Source organism: Tachyglossus aculeatus, chromosome 2, assembly GCF_015852505.1.
Source record: "Tachyglossus aculeatus isolate mTacAcu1 chromosome 2, mTacAcu1.pri, whole genome shotgun sequence".
Classification (NCBI taxonomy): Eukaryota; Metazoa; Chordata; class Mammalia; order Monotremata; family Tachyglossidae; genus Tachyglossus; species Tachyglossus aculeatus.
Genome location: NC_052067.1, coordinates 145,416,265 through 145,442,707, shown reverse-complemented (window position 1 = coordinate 145,442,707; position 26,443 = coordinate 145,416,265). Strand labels below are relative to the sequence as shown.

Sequence of the window (26,443 nt, the reverse complement as noted above, 5' to 3'; positions counted from 1 at the left end):
ACGTGGGGCTCACAGTCTTCCTCCCCATTTGACAGATGAGGGAACTGAGGCCCAGAGAAGTGACCATAAGCTTTATTTGGGGAAGGATCAATCAATCAATCGTATTTATTGAGCGCTTACTGTGTGCAGAGCACTGTACTAAGCGCTTGGGAAGTCCAAGTTGGCAACATCTAGAGACGGTCCCTACCCAACAGTGGGCTCACAGTCTAAAAGGGGGAGACAGAGAACAAAACCAAATATACTAACAAAATAAAATAGAATAGATATGTACAAGTAAAATAAATAGAGTAATAAATATGTACAAACATATATACGGGTGCTGTGGGGAAGGGAAGGAGGTAAGATGGGGGGGATGGAGAGGGGGACGTAGTAAGCGCTTAACAAATACCATCATTTGTAGGAAGGAAGGATGCCTGACCAATTCAGTCAGTTGGATTTGTTGTGCGCTTTTACTGTGTGTAGAGCGCTCTGCTAAGCGCTCGGGAGAGGACAATACGGTAGACGCGATCCCTTACAGTCTAGAAAAGGTAAAATATAGACAAAGGTAAAATATACCCGAGCGCTTAGTACAGTGCTCTGCACACAGTAAGCGCTCAAGAAATACGACTGATGATGAAGATGATGCTCCGCACACAGTAAAGCGCCCAATAAACACGACTGAATGAACGGGGCTGGGTTATCGAAGAAGAAATAGCGAGAGAAGTTGGAAAAATACAGCAGAGAAGCCATGTGGGCCCTGGAGTCGGAAAGACCCGGGTTCTAATCCCGGTTCTGCCACTCGTCTGCTGTGTGACCTTGGGCAAGTCACTTCACTTCTCTGGGCCTCAGTTACCTCATCTGTAAAACGGGGATTAAGACTGGGAGCCTTGTGTGGGACAGGGACTGTGTCCAACCTCGATTAGCTTGTGTCTAAGCCACAATTCTCCCTTTTTATGTCAGCCTGATCGTATTTATTGAGCGCTTACTGTGTGCAGGGGACTATACTAAGCGCTTGGGAGAGTACACTATGCCGATAAACACATCCCCTGCCCGCAATGAGCTTACAATCTAGAGAGGGGAAATGACAGATAGGTATATAAGTGTTGTGGGGCTGAACCAAGGGAGCAAGTCCAGGGGATGCAGAAGGATAAACTGAGGCCGGGAGCTCATTAATGGGCGGGGAACACACCTCTTCATTCTGTTGTAATAATAATGGTATTTGTTAAGCGCTTACTATATGCCAAGCACTGTTCTGAGCACTGGGGGGGATCCAAGGTAATAAATCAGGTTGTCCCACGTGGTGCTCACAGTCTTCATCCCCATTTTCCAGATGAGGGAACTGAAGCCCAGAGAAGCGAAGTGAGCCCGCCGTTGGGTAGGGACCGTCTCTATATGTCGCCGACTTGTACTTCCCGAGCGCTTAGTACAGTGCTCCGCCCACAGTAAGCGCTCAATCAATACGACTGAATGAATGACTTGCCCAAAGTCACACAACTGATAATAATAATAATAATGACATTTATTAAGCGCTTACTATGTGCAGAGCACTGTTCTAAGCGCTGGGGAATTTACAAGGTGATCAGGTTGTCCCACGTGGGGCTCACAGTCTTCATCCCCATCTTCCAGATGAGGGAACTGAGGTCCAGAGAAGTGAAGTGACTTGCCCAAAGTCACACAGTTGACAAGTGGTGGAGCCGGGATTTGAACCCATGACCTCTGACTCCAAAGCCCGGGCTTTTTCCTCTGAGCCACGCTGCTTCTCTGATAAGTGGCGGGGCCGGGATTAGAACCCACAACCTCTGATTCCCAAGCCCGGGCTCTGTGAAGTCTCTTGTATTGTACTCTCCCAAGCGCTTAGTACAGTGCTCTGCACACGGTAAGCGCTCAATATTCATTCAGTTGTATTTATTGCACATTTACTGCACGCAGGGCGATGTACTAAGAGCTTGAGCCCTTCTAGACTGTGAGCCCGTTGTTGGGTGGGGACCGTGGACTTCCCAAGCGCTTAGTACAGTGCTCTGCACACAGTAAGCGCTCAATAAATACGACTGAATGAATAAAACACAATAAACAGTCTCATTACCTGCCCACAGTGAACTCAGTCCAGGGGTAAATATGTTTGGTTTTGTTCTCCGTCTCCCCCTTTTAGACTGTGAGCCCACTGTGGGGTAGGGACCGTCTCTATATGTTGCCAATTTGTCCTTCCCAAGCGCTTAGTACAGTGCTCTGCACGTAGTAAGCGCTCAATAAATACGATTGATGATGATGATGATGGTAAATAACTGTATTTACCTCAATAAATACCACTAATTGATCGACTGATCTACCCCCACGCTTAGTACAGTGGGTAGAGCGTGGGCCATAGGAGTCAATCAATCAATCGTATTTATTGAGCGCTTACTGTGCGCAGAGCACTGTACTAAGCGCTTGGGAAGTCCAAGTTGGCGACATACAGAGACGGTCCCTACCCCACAGTGGGCTCACAGTCTAGAGGGGAGTCAGAAGGTCATGAGTTCTAATCCCACCGCCACCACTCGTCTGCTGTGTGGCCTCGGGCAAGTCAGTTCACTTCTCCGTGCGCCTCAGTTACCTCATCCGTAAAACGGGGATGAAGACTGGGAGCCCCAGGAGGGACACGGACTACGTCCAACCCAATTTCCTTGTATTCCGCCCCAGCGCTTAGTACGGTGCCTGACCCATAGTAAGCGTTTAACAAAAAGCACAGTGATTATTCTTTTAGACTGTGAGCCCACTGTTGGGTAGGGACTGTCTCTATGTGATGCCAATTTGTACTTCTCAAGCGCTTAGTACAGTGCTGTGCACATAGTAAGCGCTCAATAAATACGATTGATTGATTATTCTTATTGTTATCGCAGTGCTTGGCACAGAGTGAGTGCTTAACAAACGGGACGCACACACAAAAAAAGACACTATCCCCTGGCAGGCATCTCTCTGACAGACCGAAGGCCGAGACCACGTCAACGGTAACGGGCAAGTCACTTCTCTGTGCCTCAGTTTATTCATTCAATCGTATTTATTGAGCGCTTACTGTGTGCAGAGCACTGTACTAAGCGCTTGGGAAGTCCAAGTTGGCAACATATAGAGACGGTCCCTACCCAACAGTGGGCTCACAGTCGAGAACTCAGTTGCCTCATCTGTCAGATGGGGATGAAGACTGTGAGCCCCCCCGCCGTGGGGCAACCTGATCACCTTGTAACCCCCCCAGCTCTTGGAACAGTGCTTTGCACATAGTAAGCGCCTAATAAATGCCATCATTAACAATATGTTAAGTATGTTCATTCATGGGTTCAAACCCCGGCTCTGCCGCCGCTTGCCGGCTGTGTGACTTTGGGAAAGTCAGTTAACTTCTCTGGGCCTCAGTGACCTCATCTAAATCCCGGCTCCGCCACTTGTCAGCTGTGTTAATTTGGGCAGGTCACTTAACGTCTCTGGGCCTGTTACCTCATCTGTAAAATGGGGATTAAGCCCGTGAGCCCGCCGTGGGACAACCTGATCACCTTGTAACCTCCCCAGCGCTTAGAACAGTGCTTTGCACATAGTAAGCGCTTAATAAATGCCATTATTATTATCGTTATTATTATTATTATTATTATTATTATTAAAATGGGGATTAAGACTGTGAGCCCCCCGTGGGACCACTTCATCACCTTGTAACCTCCCCAGCGCTTAGAACAGTGCTTTGCACATAGTAAGCACTTAATAAATACCATTATTATTAATAAAATGGGGATTAAGACTGTGAGCCCCCCGTGGGACAACTTCATCACCATGTAACCTCCCCAACGCTTAGAACAGTGCTTTGCACATAGTAAGCGCTTAATAAATGCCATTATTATTATTAAAATGGGGATTAAGACTGTGAGCCCCTCGTGGGACCACCTCATCACCTTGTAACCTCCCTAGCGCTTACAACAGTGCTTTGCACATAGTAAGCGCTTAATGCCATTATTATTATCATTATTATTATTATTAAAATGGGGATTAAGACTGTGAGCCCCCCGTGGGACAACCTCATCACCTTGTAACCTCCCCAGCGCTTACAACAGTGCTTTGCACATAGCGCTTAATAAATGCCATTATTATTATCTATTATTGTTATTAAAATTGGGATTAAGACTGTGAGCCCCCCGTGGGACCACCTCATCACCTTGTAACCTCCCCAGCGCTTAGAACAGTGCTTTGCACATAGTAAGTGCTTAATAAATGCCATTATTATCATTATTATTATTATTAAAATGGGGATTAAGACTGTGAGCCCCCCGTGGGACAACCTGATCACCTTGTAACCTCCACAGCGCTTTGCACATAGTAAGCGCTTAATAAATGCCATTATTATTCTCATTATTATTATTATTAAAGTGGGGGTTAAGACTGTGAGCCCCCCGTGGGACAACCTGATCACCTTGTAACCTCCCTAGCGCTTAGAACAGTGCGTTGCACATAGTAAGCGCTTAATAAAGAAGCGCTTAATAGAGAAGCAGCGTGGCTCAGTGGAAAGAGCCCGGGCTTTGGAGTCGGAGGTCATGGGTTCCAATCCCGGCTCCGCCAACTGTCAGCTGGGTGACTTTGGGCAAGTCACTTCACTGCTCTGGGCCTCAGTTCCCTCATCTGTAAAATGGGGATGAAGACTGTGAGCCTCCCGTGGGACCGCCTGATCACCCTGGAACCTCCCCAGCGCTTAGAACGGTGCTTTGCACATAGGAAGCGCTTAATAAATGCCATTAAAAAATAAAATAAAATAAAAAAATAAATAAATAAATGCCATCATCATTAACGGTGATGTGCTGGCCACAGGCCCACCCGGCCCCGAGGAGCGCGTCGAACATGGGGTACCTTCAACATGTCGGCCGCTTCCTTCCTGCGCTGGGCCATGTCTTCGGATTCGGTTAGGAGATCATCCAGTAGCAGCGACTTGTACAGCTGGCCCACCAGTTCGCTCTGAAGGGTGTCCTTCACGTGATTCACTAAAAAATGCATCACCGCCTTCGGCACGCTGCGAACACGGAAAAGCCGCTGGGTGAAACGGCGGGACCTCGGATGCCATGGTGCCCGGATTCCATCTCGTTTGCCGGTGTATTTAATAATAATAATAATAATGATAATAATAATAATGATAATGTTGGCATTTGTTAAGCGCTTACTATGTGCCAAGCACTGTCCTAAGCGCTGGGGAGGTTACCAGGTGATCAGGTGGTCCCACGGGGGGGGCTCACAGTCTTTAGGATGGAGACTACCTGGTGGCCACGCAAAAGTCCGCCGTCCTAAATGACACGGCTGGCAGCTCACGAGGACGGCCACGGAAATCCAGGGTGGATGAAATAATAATAATAATAATAATAATATTGGCATTTATTAAGCGCTTACTATGTGCAAAGCACTGTTCTAAGCGCTGGGGGGATACAATAATAATAATAATGATGATGGCATGTATTAAGTGCTTACTATGTGCAAAGCACTGTTCTAAGCGCTGGGGGGATACAATAATAATAATGATAATGATGGCATTTATTAAGCGCTTACTATGTGCAAAGCACTGTTCTAAGCGCTGGGGGGATACAATAATAATAATAATGACGATGGCATTTATTACGCGCTTACTATGTGCAAAGCACTGTTCTAAGCGCTGGGGGATACAATAATAATAATAATAATAATGATGGCATTTATTAAGCGCTTACTATGTGCAAAGCACTGTTCTAAGCGCTGGGGGGATACAATAATAATAATAATGATGGCGTTTTTTAAGCGCTTACTATGTGCAAAGCACTGTTCTAAGCGCTGGAGAGGATACAAAGTGATTAGGTTGTCCCGCGTGGGGCTCACAGACTTAATCCCCATTTTACGGATGAGGGAACTGAGGCCCAGAGAAGTCAAGTAACTTGCCCGAAGTCACCCAGCTGACAAGTGGCGGAGCCGGGATTTGAACCCATGACCTCTGACTCCAAAGCCCGGGCTCTTTCCACTGAGCCGCGCTGCTTCTCAGGTTGTCCCGCGGCATCCGAACAATGGGCCCCCTTCTCTGATTTGGCCTCAGTTTGTTGCTTCTTGTAAAAAAAAGTCCCAGCTGTGAAGACTTCGCATGGCCCAGTCGGGCATGGGAGGCAGAAGGTCATGGGTTCTAATCCCGGCCCCGCCACTTGTCTGCTGTGCAACCTTGGGCGACTCACTTCGCTTCACTGTGCCTCAGTTCCCTCATTTGGAAAATGGGGATTGAGGCTGTGAACCCCCGTGGGGCCGGGATTGTGTCCAACCCGATCTGCTTGTCTCCCCAGCGCTTAGAACGGTGCCTGGCACATAGTAAGTGCTTAACAAATGCCACAGTTATTATTTTATTGCCATTTATACACTGGATGTGGACTCCCCCCGACCTCCGGACACAAGTCTCCACACAAAAGTAGAGAAGCCGCGTGGCTCAGTGGAAAGAGCCCGGGCTTTGGAGTCAGAGGTCATGGGTTCAAATCCCAGCTCCGCCAATTAATAATAATAATAGTAATAATAATGATGGTATTTATTAAGCGCTTACTACGTGCAAAGCACTGTTCTAAGTGCTGGGGAGGTTACAAAGTGATCAGGTTGTCCCACGGGGGGCTCACAGTCTTTAGGATGGAGATTATCTGGTGGCCACACAAAAGTCCGTTGTCTTAAATGACACGGCTGGCAGCTCACGAGGATGGCCACGGAAATCCAGGGTGGATGTAATAATAATAATAATAATAATAATAATAATAATAATAATGGCATTTATTAAGCGCTTACTATGTGCAAAGCACTGTTCTAAGCGCTGGGGGGATATAATAAAAATAATAATAATAATACTAATGAAGGCATTTATTAAGCGCTTACTATGTGCAAAGCACTGTTCTAAGCGCTGAAGAGGATACAAAGTGATTAGGTTGTCCCACGGGGGGCTCACAGACTTAATCCCCATTTTACAGATGAGGGAACTGAGGCACAGAGAAGTCAAGTAATTTGCCCGAAGTCACACAGCTGACAAGTGGCGGAGCTGGGATTTGAACCCATGACCTCTGACTTGAAAGCCCGGGCTCTTTCCACTGAGCCATGCTGCTTCTCCTGTGTGACTTTGGACAAGTCACTTCACTTCTCTGGGCCTCAGTTACCTCTTCTGGAAAAGGGGGATGAAGACGGTGAGCCCCCCGTGGGACAACCTGATCACCTTGTAACCTCCCCAGCGCTTAGAACAGTGCTTTGCACATAGTAAGCGCTTAATAAATGCCATCATTATTATTATTATTATTAGAAGCAGTGTGGCTCAGTGGAAAAGAGCCCAGGCTTTGGAGTCAGAGGTCATGGGTTCAAATCCCGGCTCCGCCAATTGTCAGCTGTGTGACTTTGGGCAAGCCACTTGACTTCTCTGTGCCTCAGTTACCTCTTCTGGAAAAGGGGGATGAAGACTGTGAGCCCCCCGTGGGACAACCTGATCACCTTGTAACCTCCCCAGCGTTTAGGACAGTGCTTTGCATATAGTACGCACTTAATAAATACCATCATCATCATCATTATTAGTAGTATTATTAAGCCCCTTGCCACAGCCCTATACTACCCGCTTCTCCAGTCCATCCAAATGCTTAAGGGGCAGAAATTGTTGCCAATTTGTACTTCCCAAGCGCTTAGTACAGTGCTCTGCACATAGTAAGCGCTCAATAAATACGATTGAAGAAGAAGAAAGGGCATTTCACATTCCTCAACTGTGTCCTCTGGGTCTACATACTGATTCCAGCGCTTAGAACAGTGCTTTGCACATAGTAAGCGCTTAATAAATGCCATCATTATTATTATTCGTGATGCTAGGGCCAAAAAACAGGCCTATCGGAGATTCCCTGAGGAGAAGCAGCATGACTTAGTGGAGCGAGCACTGGTTTGGGAGTCAGAGGACCTGGGTTCGAATCCATTTGTCTGCTGGGTGACCCTGGGCAAGTCACTTCACTTCTCGGCGTGGCCTAGTGGAAAGAGGACGGGCCTGGGAAGCAGAGGAGCTCGGTTCTAATCCCGGCCCTCCCGCTTGCTGCTGTGTGACCTTGGTCAAGTCACTGAACTTCTCTGGGCCTCAGTTACCGCATCCATTAAGTAGGAATTAATAATAATAATAATGATGGCATTTGGTTAAATGCTTACTATGTGCCAAGCACTGTTCAAAGCACTGGGGAGGTCACAAGGTGATCAGGAGGTTGTCCCACGGGGGGCTCACAGTCTTCATCCCTGTTTTACAGATGAGGGAACTGAAGCCCGGAGAAGTGAAGTGACTTGTCCAAAGTCACACAGCTGACAATCGGCGGGGCGGGGATTTGAACCCATGACCTCGGACTCCAAAGCCCGGGCTCATTCTACTGAGCCAAGCTGCTTCTCTGTGAGTCCCATGTGGAACGGGGACCGTGACCAACCTGATTAGCCTGTATCTACCCCAGCGCTTAGAACAGTGCCTGACGCACGGTAAGGGCTTAAATACCACTATCATTATTATCTTGAATTTACCCCAATACATAGCACAGGGCCTGGCTCATAGTAAGTGCTTAAAAATGTCATTAAAACACATCAAAACAGAGAAGACAAAGGCACTCGGGATCCCAGATAAAAGCTATCCACAACTCTTTAAAAGTCTAAGGAGTCTAACCAGCGTTGGTTCCCATTAACCTCTCCCCCATCCTAAAAAACCCTCTCTTGACCCCACCTCCCCTTCTAGTTATCGCCCCATCTCCTTCCTACCATTCCTTTCCAAACTCCTTGAACGAGTCGTCTACACACGCTGCTTCGAATTCCTCACCACCAACTCTCTCCTCGACCCCCTCCAGTCTGGCTTCCGTCCCCTACATTCCACGGAAACCGCCCTCTCAAAGGTCACCGACGACCTCCTGCTTGCCAAATCCAACGGCTCCTACTCTATCCTAATCCTCCTCGACCTCTCAGCTGCCTTCGACACTGTGGACCGCCCCCTTCTCCTCAACACGCTATCCAAATTTGGCTTCGCAGACTCTGTCCTCTCCTGGTTCTCCTCATCCCTCCAGCCATTCATTCTCAGTCTCTTTTGCGGGCTCCTCCTCCCCCACCCATCCCCTTACTGTAGGGGTTCCTCAAGAGACAGTTCTTGGTCTCCTTCTGTTCTCTATCTACACTCACTCCCTTGGTGACCTCATTCACTCCCATGGCTTCAACTATCATCTCTACGCTGATGACACCCAAATCTACATCTCTGCCCCTGCTCTCTCTCCCTCCCTTCGGGCTCGTGTCTCCTCCTGCCTTCAAGACATCTCCATCTGGATGCCTGCCCATCATCTAAAACTCAATATGTCCAAGACTGAACTTCTTATCTTCCCTCCCAAACCCTGCCCTCTTCCTGACTTTCCCATCACTGTTGACGGCACTACCATCCTTCCCGTCTCACAAGCCCGCAACCTTGGTGTCATCCTCGACTCCGCTCTCTCGTTCACCCCTGATGTCCGATACGTCACCAAAACCTGTCGGTCTCACCTCCGCAACATTGCCAAGATCCGTCCTTTCCCCTCCATGCATACCGCGACCCTGCTCATTCAAGCTCTCATCCTATCCCGTCTGGACTACTGCATCAGACTCCTCTCTGATCTCCCATCCTCCTGTCTCTCCCCACTTCAATCCATACTTCACGCCGCTGCCCGGATCATCTTTGTGCAGAAACGCTCTGGGCATGTTACTCCCCTCCCCAAAAATCTCCAGTGGCTACCAATCAACCTATGCATCAGGCAAAAACTCCTCACTCTCAGCTTCAAGGCTGTCCATCCCCTCACCCCCTCCTTCCTCCCCTCCCTTCTCTCCTTCTTCAGCCCAGCCCGCACCCTCCGCTCCTCTGCCACTAACCTCCTCACCGTGCCTCGTTCTCGCCCGTCCCGCCATCGACCCCCAGCCCACATCCTCCCCCTGGCCCGGAATGCCCTCCCTCTGCCCATCCGCCAAGCCAGCTCTCTTCCTCCCTTCAAAGCCCTACTGAGAGCTCACCTCCTCCAGGAGGCCTTCCCACACTGAGCCCCCTCCTTCCTCTCCCCCTCCTCCCTACCTCCTTCCCCTCCCCACAGCACCTGTATATATGTTTGTACAGATTTCTTACTCTATTTTACTTGTACATATTTACTATTCTATTTATTTATTTTGTTAATATGTTTTGTTTTGTTGCCTGTCTCCCCCTTCTAGACTGTGAGCCCGCTCTCGGGTAGGGACCATCTCTCTATGTTGCCAACTTGTACTTCCCAAATGCTTAGTCCAGTGCTCTGCACACAGTAAGCGCTCAATAAATACGATTGACTGAATGAATTAACCACTATTCTTTTTGGTGTAATAAGTGAGCTCCAATTTTCTAACTCACTATCTTGGGCTAAGAAATAAGGCAACATGGAGTTTCAGATGCTGAAACACAGAGCGGATTTGTAATGCGATGCACTATAACTCACCTGTCTTGAATGTTCTTCCTGACGATAAGAAAGTAGGATTTAATGAGCCTCTCGATCACCTCACAGTCTCGTTGCTCCCGAGCAGATAGTTTCCGGGCAACGGGCACAGGCTGGGTGGGAAAAGCGTATCGGAAGGGTTACTCTTTTTACAAAGCAATACATTTACTCCCCTCCAAACACTCAAAAAGTTCTTTCGAGACGACTGTTCCGTCAGTTTAGGTTTCAATTTTCTTTTAACGTTTCTCCATTCATCGTCTACTGCAAAATGGCGAGGGACGGATGAGAGCGGGGACTGACGCAGAGAGCACACGCGTCTGGAAGGCAGGAAGCCTGGGTTCCGCCACTTGTCTACTGCCTGACTTTCGACAAGTTGCTTCACTTTTTTGTGCCTCGGTTTCCTCCCTTGTAAAAGAGGGGAAAAAATACCTATTCTGTCTCCCACTTAAACTGTCAGGCCCACGTAGGACAGGGATCGGATTGGGTCGTACCTAGCGCTCGGCACCTCGGAAGCGCGTAACAAATCACCACCACCATCACCTAACAAGACATTAAAACCCCGAACTCTCACCACATCCAGCAGGTTGACGGCGTGGCCTTTCTGAGGACTGGCAGGGACGATGGGAACTGGTTTGGATTTTTCTTCAGCCAACAGCTCTTCAGCTTTTGAGGTTTTCAACATCCCTCTCCAGTTTCCCGTCCCTGATTCTTGGATTCCATCTCCTACACCACTTCCAGGAGCAACCTACAAAAAAAAAAAAAATCCGAAGGAATTGCCAATGGGATGATTCACTCCCAATAAGGCCCTCTCTACAGCAGTTCACATCCACGCTCGGCAGCAACGGGATTGTGCTCTAAACTCTAATCCTCTTCTTGCCAACGGACGTCTTTCCCAGGATACTTTCTCCAAGGAGAAAATTAGAAGGACATAAATCATCATCAATCGTATTTATTGAGCGCTTACTGTGTGCAGAGCACTGTACTAAGCGCTTGGGAAGTACAAATTGGCAACATATAGAGACAGTCCCTACCCAACAGTGGGCTCACAGTCTAAAAGGGGGAGACAAAACCAAACATACTAACAAAATAAAATAAATAGAATAGATATGTACAAGTAAAATAAATAGAGTAATAAATATGTACAAACATATATACATACATATATAAATAAAGCTTGACAACAGAAATGAGGCCGCTGCTTTTTGCTTCTATTTTCAAAGCAGCTGCATTTGATCTTTTGCCTCTTTTGCCCATTTTCTGTCAAAAAAAAGCAGCGTCCTGCAGAAATTCAGGACGAAGCAAGAATTTCTTCCAGGGGAGATATGATTTCTAAGTAATCTGCCCTATGACTTCATGAAACTTGACATTTTCCACACGCAAATGGTTTCTTCTGTAAAATGAGCCTTCAATATGTGTGTGTTTGTGTGCGCATGTATATAAATCTCTTAAATAGTGAGGGCTGACGGAGTCAATCTTGTTCTAGAACCAGACTGAGGTAGGCCAGTACTCTTAGCAAACTGACTGCACCACAACAAAAACCCTTTTACCATCACGGTTGGCCGCGAGGAAATGACAATCCATTTTTTTCCTTCAGCCCAAGACAATTTCCTACTTTTAAAAAACAGATTCAGGGGGTTTATTTTTTTTTAATTAAAGGAGGGAGGACTGGACCAGCATATGACAAAAGTCACCTTCATTCCAAACCTTCTCCTTTACCTCCTGTGAAAGCCAAATGAGCAGATTAAGGGCAATGCTCGGGCTAGTCAATTTTGCTGGCAACCTACTTTTCTCCATCTTAATCAATCTATCAATCGTATTTATTGAGCGCTTACTGTGTGCAGAGCACTGTACTAAGCGCTTGGGAAGTACGAGTTGGCAACATATAGAGACAGTCCCTACCCAACAGTGGGCTCACAGTCTAAAAGAATTCTTAGGAATTCTTAATAAATTCCTACACTGGATTTTACCATGAATTTTTTTCCTTTTGAATTTTACAGAACGTGTGTTATTATGAAGCCATCTGACTGGATAATCAGCATAACCTAGTAGCTAGAGCGCGGGCGTAAGAGTCAGAAGGACCCGGGTTCTAATCCCAGAACCGCCGCTCGTCTGCTGGGTGACCTTGGGCTGGTCATTTCACTTCTCTGTGCCTCAGTTACCTCATCTGTAAAATAAGGATTATGATCGTGAGCCCCATGTGGGACAACCTGATTAACTTCAATCTACTCTACAGCTTAGAACAGTGCCTGGCACAAAGTAAGCACTTAAATATCATTAAAACAATCTCCATTAATGAAAATAATTCAGAATTATTTCTGAAAGCATTATGGGCGGGACGCCAGTCCAGCAACTCTGTCAAACTGTACTCTCTCAAGCACTTAGTACAGTGCTCTACACACAGTAACTGTTCAATAAATATGACTGCCTGACTGATTTACTGCAAGTTGTTACTGTAAAACACCCGAGGACTGATAAGCATTTGAACTACCTTCCTATTTAAAAATCACAATAGCACTGTACCTTGACTTATCGCCTTATGAAATTCAGTTTTCAAACCAACATCCGGCTCTTTTCTGATTGTTTGGTGTATCCCCCTCTGTGTACCTTATCACCTTATGAAATTCAGTTTTCAAAACCAACATCCGGCTCTTTTCTGATTGTTTTGTGTATCCCCCCTTTGTGTACACTGACTTATCACCTTATGAAATTCAGTTTTCAAAACCAACAACTGGCTCTTTTCTGATTGTTTTGTGTATCCCTCTGTGTACCTTGACATAGCACCTCATGCAATTCAGTTTTCAAAACCAACATCCGGCTCTTTTCTAATTGTTTTGTGTATCCCCCTCTGTGTACCTTGACTTATCACCTGTCAACTTATAAAATTAAGTTTTCAAAACCAACATCCGGCTCTTTTCTGATTGTTTTGTGTATCCCCCTCTGTGTACCTTGACGTAGCACCCTATGAAATTCGGTTTTCAAAACCAACATCTGGCTCTTTTCTGATTGTTTTGTGTATCCCCCTCTGTGTACCTTGACTTATCACCTCATGAAATTTAGTTTTCAAACATCTGGCTCTTTTCTGATTGTTTTTTGTATCTCCCTCTGTGTACTTTGACATAGCACCTTATGAAATTCAGTTTTCAAAACCAACATCCGGCTCTTTTCTGATTGTTTTGTGTATCCCCCTCTGTGTACCTTGACATAGCACCAGATGAAATTCGGTTTTCAAAACCAACATCCGGCTCTTTTCTGATTGTTTCGTGCATCCCCCTCTGTGTACCTTGACTTATCACCTTATGAAATTCAGTTTTCAAAACCAACATCCGGCTCTTTTCTGATTGTTTTGTGTATCCCCCTCTGTGTACCTTGACTTATCACCTTATGAAATTCAGTTTTCAAAACCAAAATCCGGCTCTTTTCTGGTTGTTTTGTGTATCCCCCTCTGTGTACCTTGACATAGCACCTCATGAAATTCAGTTTTCAAAACAACCGGCTCTTTTCTGATTGTTTTGTGTATCCCCCTCTGTGTACCTTGACATAGCACCTTATGAATTCGGTTTTCAAAACCAACATCTGGCTCTTTTCTGATTGTTTTGTGTATCCCCCTCTGTGTACCTTGACTTATCACCTTATGAAATTCAGTTTTCAAAACCAACATCCGGCTCTTTTCTGATTGTTTTGTGTATCCCCCTCTGTGTACCTTGACATAGCACCTCATGAAATTCAGTTTTCAAAACAACCGGCTCTTTTCTGATTGTTTTGTGTATCCCCCTCTGTGTACCTTGACATAGCACCTTATGAATTCGGTTTTCAAAACCAACATCCGGCTCTTTTCTGATTGTTTTGTGTATCCCCCTCTGTGTACCTTGACTTATCACCTTATGAAATTCAGTTTTCAAAACCAACATCCGGCTCTTTTCTGATTGTTTTGTGTATCTCCCTCTGTGTACCTTGACATAGCACCTTATGAAATTCAGTTTTCAAAACCAACATCCGGCTCTTTTCTGATTGTTTTGTGTATCCCCCTCTGTGTACCTTGACTTATCACCTTATGAAATTCAGTTTTCAAAACCAACATCTGGCTCTTTTCTGATTGTTTTGTGTATCCCCCCCTCTGAGGCACACTACCACAACCCACCCAACAGTCCAATCTCCTTCCCTTCGGGTTTTGCTGACCTAGAATCTTTCACCTTCAGGATTCAGAATTCGCCTTTTTCAAGCCAAGCGTTCATTTATTCAGCAATCACTCAATCAATCGTATTTATTGAGCGCTTACTGTGTGCAGAGCACTGTACTAAGCGCTTGGGAAGTCCAAGTTGGCAACATATAGAGACAGTCCCTACCCAACAGTGGGCTCTCACTCCTGAGGATGCTGGAATTTTTCTATGGTCTCTGTTAAGCGTTGACTGTTTGTCAGGCATCGTTCTAAGTGCTGGGGTAGCAGCGTGGCTCAGTGGAAAGAGCCCGGGCTTTGGAGTCAGGGGTTATGGGTTCGAATCCCCGCCAACTGTCAGCTGTGTGACTTTGGGCAAGTCACTTCACTTCTCTGTGCCTCAGTCCCCTCATCTGTAAAATGGGGATGAAGATTGTCAGCCCCCCGTGGGACAACCTGATCACCTTGTAAACTCCCCGGCGCTTAGAACAGTGCTTTGCACAAATGTCATCATCACCTATTATATACGAGCTAATCAAATTGGATTCACTCCACATTCCCCGTGGGGCTAACAGCCTGGATCCCCATTTTACAGATGGGGTTAGAGAAGTTAAGTGACTTGTCCAAGGTCACGAGGATTAGAACCCAGGTCCTTCTGACTCCGCGGCCCATGCTCCAAGCACTAGGCCACGCTGCTGTATATATGTATATATTTTTGTACATATTTATTACTCTATTTATTTATTATCTTACTTGTACATATCTATTCTATTTATTTTATTTTGTTAGTATGTTTGGTTTTGTTCTCTTTCTCCCCCTTCTAGACTGTGAGCCCGCTGGTGGGTAGGGACTGTCTCTATGTGTTGCTGACTTGTACTTCCCAAGCGCTCAGTACAGTGCTCACAGTAAGTGCTCAATAAATACGATTGATTGATTGATTGATTGCTTCTTGGCTGTATTTGCTGAAGTGGAGACAGACTGATCCACCGAGATACAAAGCCGTGCATGGCAAACCTGTCTTCCTCGCTAGACTAGGAGCTCCTTGTGCAGAGATGTCTACCATCTCTAAAGTACTCTCAGCCACCTAGTACAGTGCTCAGCAGACATAGGTGCTCAATAAATACCTCCGACGGTGGTCTGACACGGAGCCTGGAGATTGAATCATTTTAAAAAGTGAGGAATTGTAAGTCGCCACCATCATCCAACGGCTTCCAATTCGCCGAAGACAGCACATGGACAGCCAAGATGGAGAAGTGGCCCGGCCAAGTTGAAAACAGCCGGGGCCTGGGAGCGAAAAGGTCAAGGGTTCTAATCCTGGCTCCGCCGTATGTCTGCTGTGCGGTCTTGGGCAAGTCACTTCACTTCTCCGGGCCTCAGTTTACCTCGGCTGTAAAATGGGGATTAAGCCTGGGAGTCCCAGGTGGGACAGGGGCTGTGTCATTCATTCCTTCAATCGCATTTATTGAGCGCTTACTGTGCGCGGAGCACTGCATTCTTGTATGCTTGTATTCTCCCGCCACCGCCTGGTACGGTGACTGGCACACAGTAAGCGCTTAAATACCACAATCGTAATTATTATAGGGAAAATGTTAAGAATTACTGTTTGCGTGGAAGTACTACGGGGACAGTTAATAATAATAATAATGGTATTTGTTAAGCGCTTACTATGTGCCAAGCACTGTTCTAAGCAGGTTGCCCCACGTGGGGCTCACAGTCTTAATCCCCATTTTCCAGATGAGGGAACTGAGGCCCAGAGAAGTGAAGTGACTTGCCCCAAGTCACCCAGCTGACAAGTGGCGGGGCCGGGATTAGAACCCACGACCTCTGACTCCCGAGCCTGGGCTCTTTCCACTGAGCCACGCTAGTGACCCGGAGTGGTTGAAACGAATCTGAAGGAGGTGGGTTTTCGAGAGAGTTCTGTAGATGGAGAGGCCCTGTAGTCCTGTCAGAGTGAGGCCTAGGGAGAGGATTAATATTCATTCATTCAATTCAATCGCATTTATTGAGCGCTTACTGTGTGCAGAGCACTGTACTAAGCGCTTGAATTACCTTGGGAAGAGCGGATAACGTGGAACGCGGGATAAGAAGCGGCATGGCCTAGTGGAGAGCGCGCAGGCCCGCGAGTCGGAAGGACGCGGGTCCTCAGCCCAGTCCCGCCACTTGTCTGCTGTGTGACCCTGGGCAAGTCACTTCAAATCTCTGTGGTTGCCCACCCACCTCCTCAAACAGAAACTCCTCATCCTCGGCTTTAAAGCAGTCCACCACCTTGCCCCCTCCTATCAATCAATCGTATTTATTGAGCGCTTACTATGTGCAGAGCACTGTACAACCTACAACCCAGCCCGCACACTTCCCACCTCTAATACCAATCTACTCAACTGTACCTCGATAATAATCCTAATAATTTTGGTATTTGTTAAGGGTTCACGATGTGCCAAGCACTGTTCTAAGTGGATACAGGGTGATCGGGTTGTCCCACGTGGGGCTCACAGTCTTAATCCCCATTTAATAAATGAGGTAACCGAGGCACAGAGAAGTGAAGCGACTTGCCCGTAGTTGCACAGCTGACAATTGGCAGAGCCGGGATTTGAACCCATGACTTCTGACTCCCAAGCCCGGGCTCTTTCCACTGTGCCACGCTGCTTCTCGATCTCACCTCTCTCGGTGAAACGCACACTTGGCTCCTCTAATACCAACCTACTCACTGTACTTCGATCTCATCTCTCTCACTGCCAGAGTTTCTCCCACATCCTGCCTCCGGCCTGGAATACATTCCCTCTTCTTATCCAAGGGACAATGACTCTCCCCGCCTTCAAAGCCTCATCAAAGGCCCGTCTCCTCCAGGAGGCCTTCCCTGACTGAGCCCTCATTTCCTTTTTTCCCCACTCTCTTATGTGTCACCCTGACTTGCTCCCTTTATTCACCCCTCAAAAGTTAATACATGGGATCTTCCCTTATATACATATAATAATAACAATGATGATGGCATTTGTTAAGCGCATACTATGTGCAAAGCACTGTTCTAAGCGCTGGGGAGGTTACAAGGTGATCAGGTTGGCCCACGGGGGGCTCACAATCTTAATCCCCATTTGACAGGTGAGGGAACTGAGGCCCAGAGAAGTGAAGTGGCTTGCCCAAGGTCACACACGGCTGACAATTGACGGAGCCAGGATTTGAACCCATGACCTCTGACTCCTGAGCCCGTGATCTTTCCATTGAGCCATGCTGCTTCTCTATAAAGATATACATATCTTTATCTTATATATGTATTCTATATATACTATATATATATATAGATATACATATCTTTATCTTATATATGTATTCTATATATATAGTATATATAGAATATATATATAGTATGTATATACTATATATATACATATATACTTCTCTGCTTATCTATAAAGATATACATATCTTTACCTTATATATCTACTATATATAGTATATATATAGAATATATATAATGTATATATACTATATATATACATATATACTTCTCTGTTTATCTAAAAGATATACATATCTTTATATTGATGCTATTGATGCCTGTTTACTTGTTCATTCATTCGATCATATTTATTGAGTGCTTACTGTGAGCAAAGCACTGTACTAAGCGCTTCGGATGCCTGTCTCCCCCCTTCTAGACTGTGAGCCCGTTGTGGGCAGGGACTGCCTCTCTTTGTTGCCGAACTGTCCTTTCCAAGCGCTTAGTACAGTGCTCTGCACACAGTAAGCGCTCCCCCTTCTAGACCGTCTCCCCCTTCTAGACTGTGAGCCCGCTGTTGGGTGGGGACCGTCTCTATATGTTGCCAACTTGGACTTCCCAAGCGCTTAGTACAGTGCTCTGCACACAGTAAGCGCTCAATAAATACGATTGAATGAATGAATGAATAAATACGACTGAATGAATGGTTTACTTATGTATACTAATATCTGTCTCTCTACAGTCTAGACTGTAAGCCCCTTTTGGGCAGGGAACGTGTCTACCAACTCCGTTATACTGTGGGCAGGGAATGTGTCTGCTAATTTTGTTTGATTGTACTCTCCCAAGCGCTTAGAAAAGTGCTCTGCACCTAGCAACTGCTCAATAAATACAATCGATTGATAGTTCTCCTGTTATGTGGGGTTTGTGAACAACAGGGATACGGATGGTGCTCAACGTGATTAGCTTGTATCTACTCCAGCCTGACACACAATAATCCCTTAACAAATACCACAAAACGAAAAACGTCGCAAAACGTTCCCAGCTGAGTCCTCCCGAAAGTGCCGCAAGGGCCTTCGTCGCGGGAGAAGGGTGAAATCTGAAAGCCTGGACTTCAGGGGCTTTAAAAAAATCGGGCCACGCGTTTGTTAAGGAAAACTCGCATGGAGGCCTTCCCAGACTGAGCCCCTTCTTTCCTCTCCCCCTCGTCCCCCTCTCCATCCCCCCGTCTTACCTCCTTCCCTTCCCCACAGCACCTGTATATATGTATATATGGTTGTACATATTTATTACTCTATTTATTTATTTTACTTGTACATTTCTATCCTACTTATTTTATTTTGTTGGTATGTTTGGTTCTGTTCTCTGTCTTCCCCTTTTAGACTGTGAGCCCACTGTTGGGTAGGGACTGTCCCTATGTGATGCCAATTTGTACTTCCCAAGCGCTTAGTACAGTGCTCTGCACATAGTAAGCGCTCAATAAATACGATTGATTGATTGACTGATTGATTTTAGTACCCATCCTGTGTCTCAAGCCACACGCACGCAGACGATCGTTCCTAACGAAACCGCAGCGGCTTCTACCAAGGCCGACACACGACGTCGGGGGGACGTTCCTGAATTCCGTCACGGAGCTCGGCCCGAAACACGCCGGCAAGCTGTCCGAAACGCGGAGTGAAACTCCCTGCTTCGGTCGCAATAATAATAATAACGGTGGCATTTGTTAAGCGCTTACTATCATCATCAATCGTATTTATTGAGCGCTTACTATGTGCAGAGCACTGTACTAAGCGCTTGGGAAGTACAGATTGGCAACATATAGAGACAGTCCCTACCCAACAGTGGGCTCACAGTCTAAAAGGACTGTAAGCTGTTAGGACAGCTTACTATGTGCAAAGCACTGTTGTGAAATGGCCAGAGAGCAGATTTTTCATTCATTCAATCGGATTTATTGAGCACTTACTGTGTGCAGAGCACTGGACTAAGCGCTTGGGAAGTACAAGTTGGCAAGTTCTAGACTGTGAGCCTGTTGGTGGGTAGGGACCGTCTCTATATGTTGCCGACTTGTACTCCCCAAGCGCTTAGTCCAGTGCTCTGCACACAGTAAGCGATCAATCAATCAATCAATCAGTCGTATTTATTGAGCGCTTACTGTGTGCAGAGCACTGTACTAAGCGCTTGGGAAATACAAGTTGGCAAGTTCTAGACTGTGAGCCTGTTGGTGGGTAGGGACCGTCTCTATATGTTGCCGACTTGTACTCCCTAAGTGCTTAGTCCAGTGCTCTGCACACAGTAAGCGATCAATAAATCAATCAATCAATCAGTCAATCGCATTTATTGAGCGCTTACCATGTGCAGAGCACTGTACTAAGCGCTTGGGAAGTACAAGTTGGCAACATACAGAGACAGTCCCTACCCAACAGTGGGCTCACAGTCTAAAAGGGGGAGACAGAGAACAAAACCAAACATACTAACAAAATAAAATAGATTAGATATGTACAAGTAAAATAAATAGAGTAATAAATATGTACAAACATATATACATATATACATAAATACGATTGAATGAATGAATGAATCTGAAGTACCCTATAAACCGGTCCATTTGCTCTGGAAGTCGAGTTGATTACAATAGCTCAAAAAAGTGTCTCTCTACAAAGTCACCTTAATTTACTAAATTGAGAGTATACTTAAAAAAAGGGTTTAATGTTATCTGCGGTACGGCACGAAACACCGAATAAAGAGGAGAGGAAATACGCACCATGGCTGTAAATTATTAATATAGTCATTAGTGTATGCTATTAACTTGAACTAGAAATGCATTATGTTGCCAACTTGTACTTCCCAAGCGCTTAGTACAGTGCTCTGCACACTGTAAGCGCTCAATAAATACGATTGATTGATTGATTGATTGATTTTTTAAAATGTGCTCAAAAGGGCCATAGTAAATGCTAAGATAATTAACTGTTTCAGAAATCTAGACTTCTGTAGATGGTGATTTTAACTGACATTTTGAAGCATCTCCCTCCATGATTATTAATTCACGGTAACTGAAGAGATAATGGTTAATTTTAGTGACTTTCTTCCTGTAGTTATAAACCAGACGAAAGGCGGGTTAAGAAAGCAGCAAACGTGAAAAAGAACAAAAGCGGCAAGACGAGAAGCAGCCCAAGGGGGTTTGAAGCAAAAGGTTTCCATTTCTAGTTTCTGACCAGTCAATTCAAGACACGGGCAAGAAATGTGGTTTCCCCATGCAGATGAATGAAATTGAGGCTTTTATAATATCAAGGGAGTAAACGGTAATAGCTTGGGTCAGACTGTATTTCTAAAAATCTAAAGCGGCGGGCAAGAAAGCTCTGTCCTTGAGCACAATACAACTTTTTCAGGAAATGGCAGGGGAAAAAAACCAAAACCTTGGGAACTGGGACATGCCAAGATAGACAAACGTGTTGACTATCTAAAAGTCAGGAATGCCTGGCGGGATGCATTGCATAATTAGAGAATGATAATAATAATAATGGCATTTATTAAGCGCTTACTATTTGCAAAGCACTGTTCTAAGTGCTGGGGAGGTTACAATAATAATAATAATAATAATGTTGGTATTTGTTAAGTGCTTACTATGTGCCAAGCACTGTTCTAAACACTGGGGGGGATACAAGGGGATACATGAGAACCTGTACAAGCAGCCAACTTGTACTTCCCAAGCACTTACTACAGTGCTCTGCACATAGTAAGCGCTCAATAAATATGATTGATTGATTGATTGATGAGAAGCAGCATGGCTCAGTGGAAAGAGTGCGGGCTTTGGAGTCAGAGGTCGTGGGTTCAAATCCCGCCTCCGCCACTTGTCAGCTGTGTGACTTTGGGCAAGTCACTTCGCTTCTCTGGGCCTCAGTTCCCTCATCTGTAAAATGGGGATTAAGACTGTGAGCCCCCCGTGGGACAACCTGATCACCTTGTAACCTCCCCAGCGCTTAGAACAGTGCTTTGCACATAGTAAGTGCTTAATAAATGCCATCATTAAGTCACTTCACTTCTCTGGGCCTCAGTTCCCTCATTGGTAAAATGGGGATTAAGATGGTGAGCCCCCCGTGGGGCAACCTGATCACCTTGTATCCCCCCAGCGCTTAGAACAGTGCTTGGCACATAGTAAGCGCTTAACAAATACCTTCACTATTATTATTATTATTATTATTAAGTGCTTGGGAGAGAACACTAGGACAGAGTCGGTTGACACGTCCCCGGCCCGATCAGCGGAGTTTGGTCAAACTCGGCAGGGGAGCTAAACACCCAGGAAGGGTTCAGACTTAATAAACTCCTCCATGAGGGATCAACCTGACCCGTTTCTCTGCCTAGGGAAGCTTGTTTTTTTAAAAGGTATTTGTGAATCGCTTACTACGTATCAAGCGCTGGGGCAGATATGAGACGATCAGGTTGGACACAATCCCCATCCTGCGTAGTCTAAATAATAATAATAATAATGATAATGATGGTATTTGTTAGGCGCTTACTATGTGCCAAGCACTGTTCTAAGCACTGGAGGGATACAAGGTGATCAGGCTGTCCCACGTGGGGCTCACAGAGGGAGGATTCAACCCCTATTTTATAGAAGAGGCACGGAGAAGTTAAGTGACTTGTCCAAGGTCACGCAGCTGCCAACTGTGTGCTCGCTGTGGGCAGGGAATGTGTCTGTTGGTACCGAGTAATAATAATGATGGCATTTATTAAGCGCTTACTCTGTGCAAAGCACTGTTCTGAGGGTGGTTACAAGGTGATCGAGTTGTCCCACGGGGGGCTCAAAGTCTTAATCCCCATTTTACAGATGAGGTAACTGAGGCCCAGAGAAGGGAAGTGAGTTGCCCATAGTCACACAGCTGTGTGACAGTTTCTCAGCTCCCTTGCTAAGGGCGCTCTTGGGGCTGTCAGTGGGAGGATGGCCAATTTAGCAACACCATAACTTCCTACTTATTTTTCCGGGGTGGCCTGAAATTGTACTTTCCAAACGCTCAGGGCAATGCTCTGCACACAGTAAGCGCTCAATAAATACGACTGAACGAATGAATGAAGGGTTCTCAAGGAGTCTGCGAGCGAATGTTCTGTTAACTGTGACAGTTGGCGGAGCCGGGATTGGAACCCATGACCTCTGGCTCCAAAGCCCGAGCTCTTTCCACTGAGCCCCCCTGCTTAACTTCATCATCATCATCAATCGTATTTATTGAGCGCTTACTATGTGCAGAGCACTGTACTAAGCGCTTGGGAAGTACAAATTGGCAACACATAGAGACAGTCCCTACCCAGCAGTGGGCTCACAGTCTAAAAGGGGGAGACAGAAAACAAAACCAAACATACCAACAAAATAAAATAAATAGGATAGATATGTACCAAGTAAAATAGAGTAAAAAATATGTACAACCATATATACATATATGCAGGTTCTGTGGGGAAGGGAAGGAGGTAAGATGTGGGGGGATCACTGCCTTGGTTTGGTGTTTGTGTTTGTTTTTTTTCCTCCTTAACTTCTCTGTGCCTCAGTTCCCTCATCTGGAAAATGGGGATGAAGACTGTGAGGCCCCCCCGTGGGACAACCTTGTAACCTCCCCAGCGCTTAGAACTGTGCTTTGCACATAGTAAGCGCTTAATAAATGCCATCATTATTATAATTTGCCCACTGATTGATGGGAGCTCTTGGGGAGATTGGTTTCTACTGGTTTCCAGCGGGCAACGTGACAGTTCCCGAAGCCGCGTTTCACCGCGTTCGTCCTCAGGAACACCGAACCCAAGGGGCTACTTGGGCGCGTTCAGTCGCCGACCTGGGAGTTGTTTTCCACACGACTGACCGTGGGCCTCGGACCACGAATGGGGCACGCGGAGGCCGAGGAGGAATCGGAACCGACCTTGCCGTCGGGCTCAGCCGAAGCAGCAGCAGCAGCAGCAGCAGCAGCGAGCTCCGGGGAGGCCGACCCCATAGTCCCGGGAGCCTTAGAAAACTAAAAAAGGCGAGAGATGCAGGGGGAAAAAGAAACCAAGGTTGCCATATTAATCCCACATTCGACCCGCCTTCCCAGCTCCCTGGCGTGGGAATCTGGGACGGACAAAGGAGTGCGGCAGAGAAAGGAGAGTCACAGCAAGAAGGAAGTGAGCCTTTTTCTTTTTATTACCCTATTTATTTATTTTACTCGTACCTATCTATTCTATTTATTTTGTTAGCATGCTTGGTTTTGTTCTCTGTCTCCCCCTTCTAGACTGGGAGCCCACTGTTGGGTAGGGATTGTCTCTATATGTTGCCAGCTTGTACTTCCCAAGCGCTTAGTACAGTGCTCTGCACACAGTAAGCGCTCAATAAATACTACTGATTGATTGATTCTCAGCTCCCTTGCTAAGGGTGTTCTTGGGGCTGTCAGTGGGAGGATGGCCAATTTAGCAACACTATAATTTCCTACTTATTTTTCCGGGGTGGCCTGAAATTGTACTTTTCAATCGCTTGGTACGATGCTCTGCGCACAGTTAGCGCTCAATAAATATGACTGAACGAATGAATGAAATGCCTCTCTGTAAGGGTTCTCAGGAGTTAGTGAGCGAATATTTTGTTAACTGTGACCGTTATCCGTTTGCAAGGGCACTGGGAAAAACTAAGGGGAAAACCAGAACGAATGAATGAAATGCCTCTCTGTAAGGGTTCTCAGGAGTTGGTGAGCGAATATTTTGTTAACTGTGACCGTCATCCGTTTGCAAGGGCACTAGGAAAAACTAAGGGGAAAACTAGAAAAACTTCCACTTTTCCATTGATTTCTGAAGATTCCTGTTTCAGTCGGACACCGTGGACTCAATCTCTTGAATCAGTTTGTCGTCAAGGGACTGCAGGGGGTGGGTCTACATATGTATATATCTCTCTATATATTGTATATAACTAATTTATTTATTTATGTCTTGTTTCCCCCTCTAGACCGTGAGCTTGTTTGTGAGCAGGGCACGTCTCTGTTGTTATACTGTACTCTCCCAAGTTTCACAACTGGCTCTTTTATACAAGTGCTTACTACAGTGCTCTGCACACAGTAAGCGCTCAATAAATATGGTTGAATAAATGTACTCTCCCAAGTTCTTCGTACAGTGCTTTGTGCACAGCAAGAGCTCAATGAATATACTTGAAGGAACTGAATAAATGGTCTAAAGCAGCCATTTGGGGGTTCAGGTGTGACAGCTTTCATTCGGTTTTTCCTCTCTCCATCCAACACTTGTTTTACATGGGGACATCATCATCATCAATCGTATTTATTGAGCGCTTACTGTTGGGAAGTACAAGTTGGCAACATATAGAGACAGTCCCTACCCAACAGTGGGCTCACAGTCTAAAAGGGACATTTGGGTTTAACGGTTGAATTCTTTCAGTGAGAGACACAGACATACACACACACACACACAAAAGCGCAACACTTCACGGAAAAGTGCAAAATTCTCCTGCTACTCGAACGCGGCCTTGAAGTCCTTCTAAAAAGCACCTCCTTTCATTTTTTAAAATGTAACGGCGAAGGGTACAGATTCTAAAATCGGGACAAGAATCGAGGCTTCTCCGGTAAACGGAATTAGGAGGGCTCTGACCACACTCGGAAATTCACATCCGTTCCTACCTTATCCCTCGGCGCCGCTGAAGGCAGGTCTCTAGCTATCCTGTTTCGTCTTTGCTCCTATACGAAAAATAAAACCCAGAAAAAAAACTTTGAGTATATGTACCAGAGCCAAGGTGCAACTTTCAAGCTTCAGAACTGCGGAGGGAGGGGAAGAAGAGTGGGGAAGAGGAAGGCATGTGGGAAGGGAAGGGAAAGGAGAGAGGACGGGGCAGGGTCGGGGAAGGAAAGAGGATAAAGCGCGGCCAAACCTAAGTGATTCCGGACTGAAACCTCAGCTGGACAGTAAATATTTCCGCAATTACTCTGGGTTTATCATTGCACGTTTTAATATCATCATCATCATCATCAATCGTATTTATTGAGCGCTTACTGTGTGCAGAGCACTGTACTGAGCGCTTGGGAAGTCCAAGTTGGCAACATATAGAGACGGTCCCTACCCAACAGTGGGCTCACGGTCTGAAAGGGGGAGACAAAACCAAACATACTAACAAAATAAAATAAATAGAATAGATATATTCTATCTATCAATATTAATATGGCTTTTAAAACCACCGGCGAGCACTCAGAGCTAGGTCTTTAGATTTCTGGTAATGCCAAGTTGATCTAGTTACATGGATGAATGATTTAAACCCTGCTCCCTACACGCCGAGAAGCAGCGTGGCTCAGTAGGAAGAGCCCGGGCTTTGGAGTCAGAGGTCAGGGGTTCAAATCCTGGCCCCGCCAATTGTCAGCTGTGTGACTTTGGGCAAGTCACTTGACTCCTCTGGGCCTCAGTTATCTCATCTGTAAAATGGGAATTCAGTCTGTGAGCCCCCTGTGGGACAACCTAATCACCTTGTAACCTCCCCAGGGCTTAGAACAGTCCCCTCCCCACATCACCTGTATATATGGATATATGTTTGTACGTATTTATCACTCTATTTATTTTACTTATACATATTTATTCTATTTATTTTATTTGGTTAATATGTTTTGTTTTGTTCTCTGTCTCCCCCTTCTAGACTGTGAGCCCGCTGTTGGGTAG

General features: G+C 46.0%; 1 protein-coding gene across 4 annotated transcripts in view; it reads right to left on the bottom strand.

Annotated features, from left to right (window-relative positions):
* Window positions 1-26,443, bottom strand: part of DNM1L (dynamin 1 like) — a 118,865-nt gene that overhangs the window by 2,261 nt on the left and 90,161 nt on the right. For 2 of the 4 annotated variants that reach the window (XM_038761023.1, XM_038761031.1), the window contains 5 exons: window positions 25,420-25,476; window positions 23,689-23,781; window positions 11,002-11,175; window positions 10,434-10,543; window positions 4,834-4,993 (listed from right to left, as the gene is read on the bottom strand). In XM_038761023.1, the coding sequence (XP_038616951.1) occupies window positions 4,834-4,993; window positions 10,434-10,543; window positions 11,002-11,175; window positions 23,689-23,781; window positions 25,420-25,476 (594 nt within the window). The remainder of the gene's footprint in view (window positions 1-4,833; window positions 4,994-10,433; window positions 10,544-11,001; window positions 11,176-23,688; window positions 23,782-25,419; window positions 25,477-26,443) is intronic. The other 2 variants (XM_038761039.1, XM_038761050.1) reach the window with 1 other exon arrangement.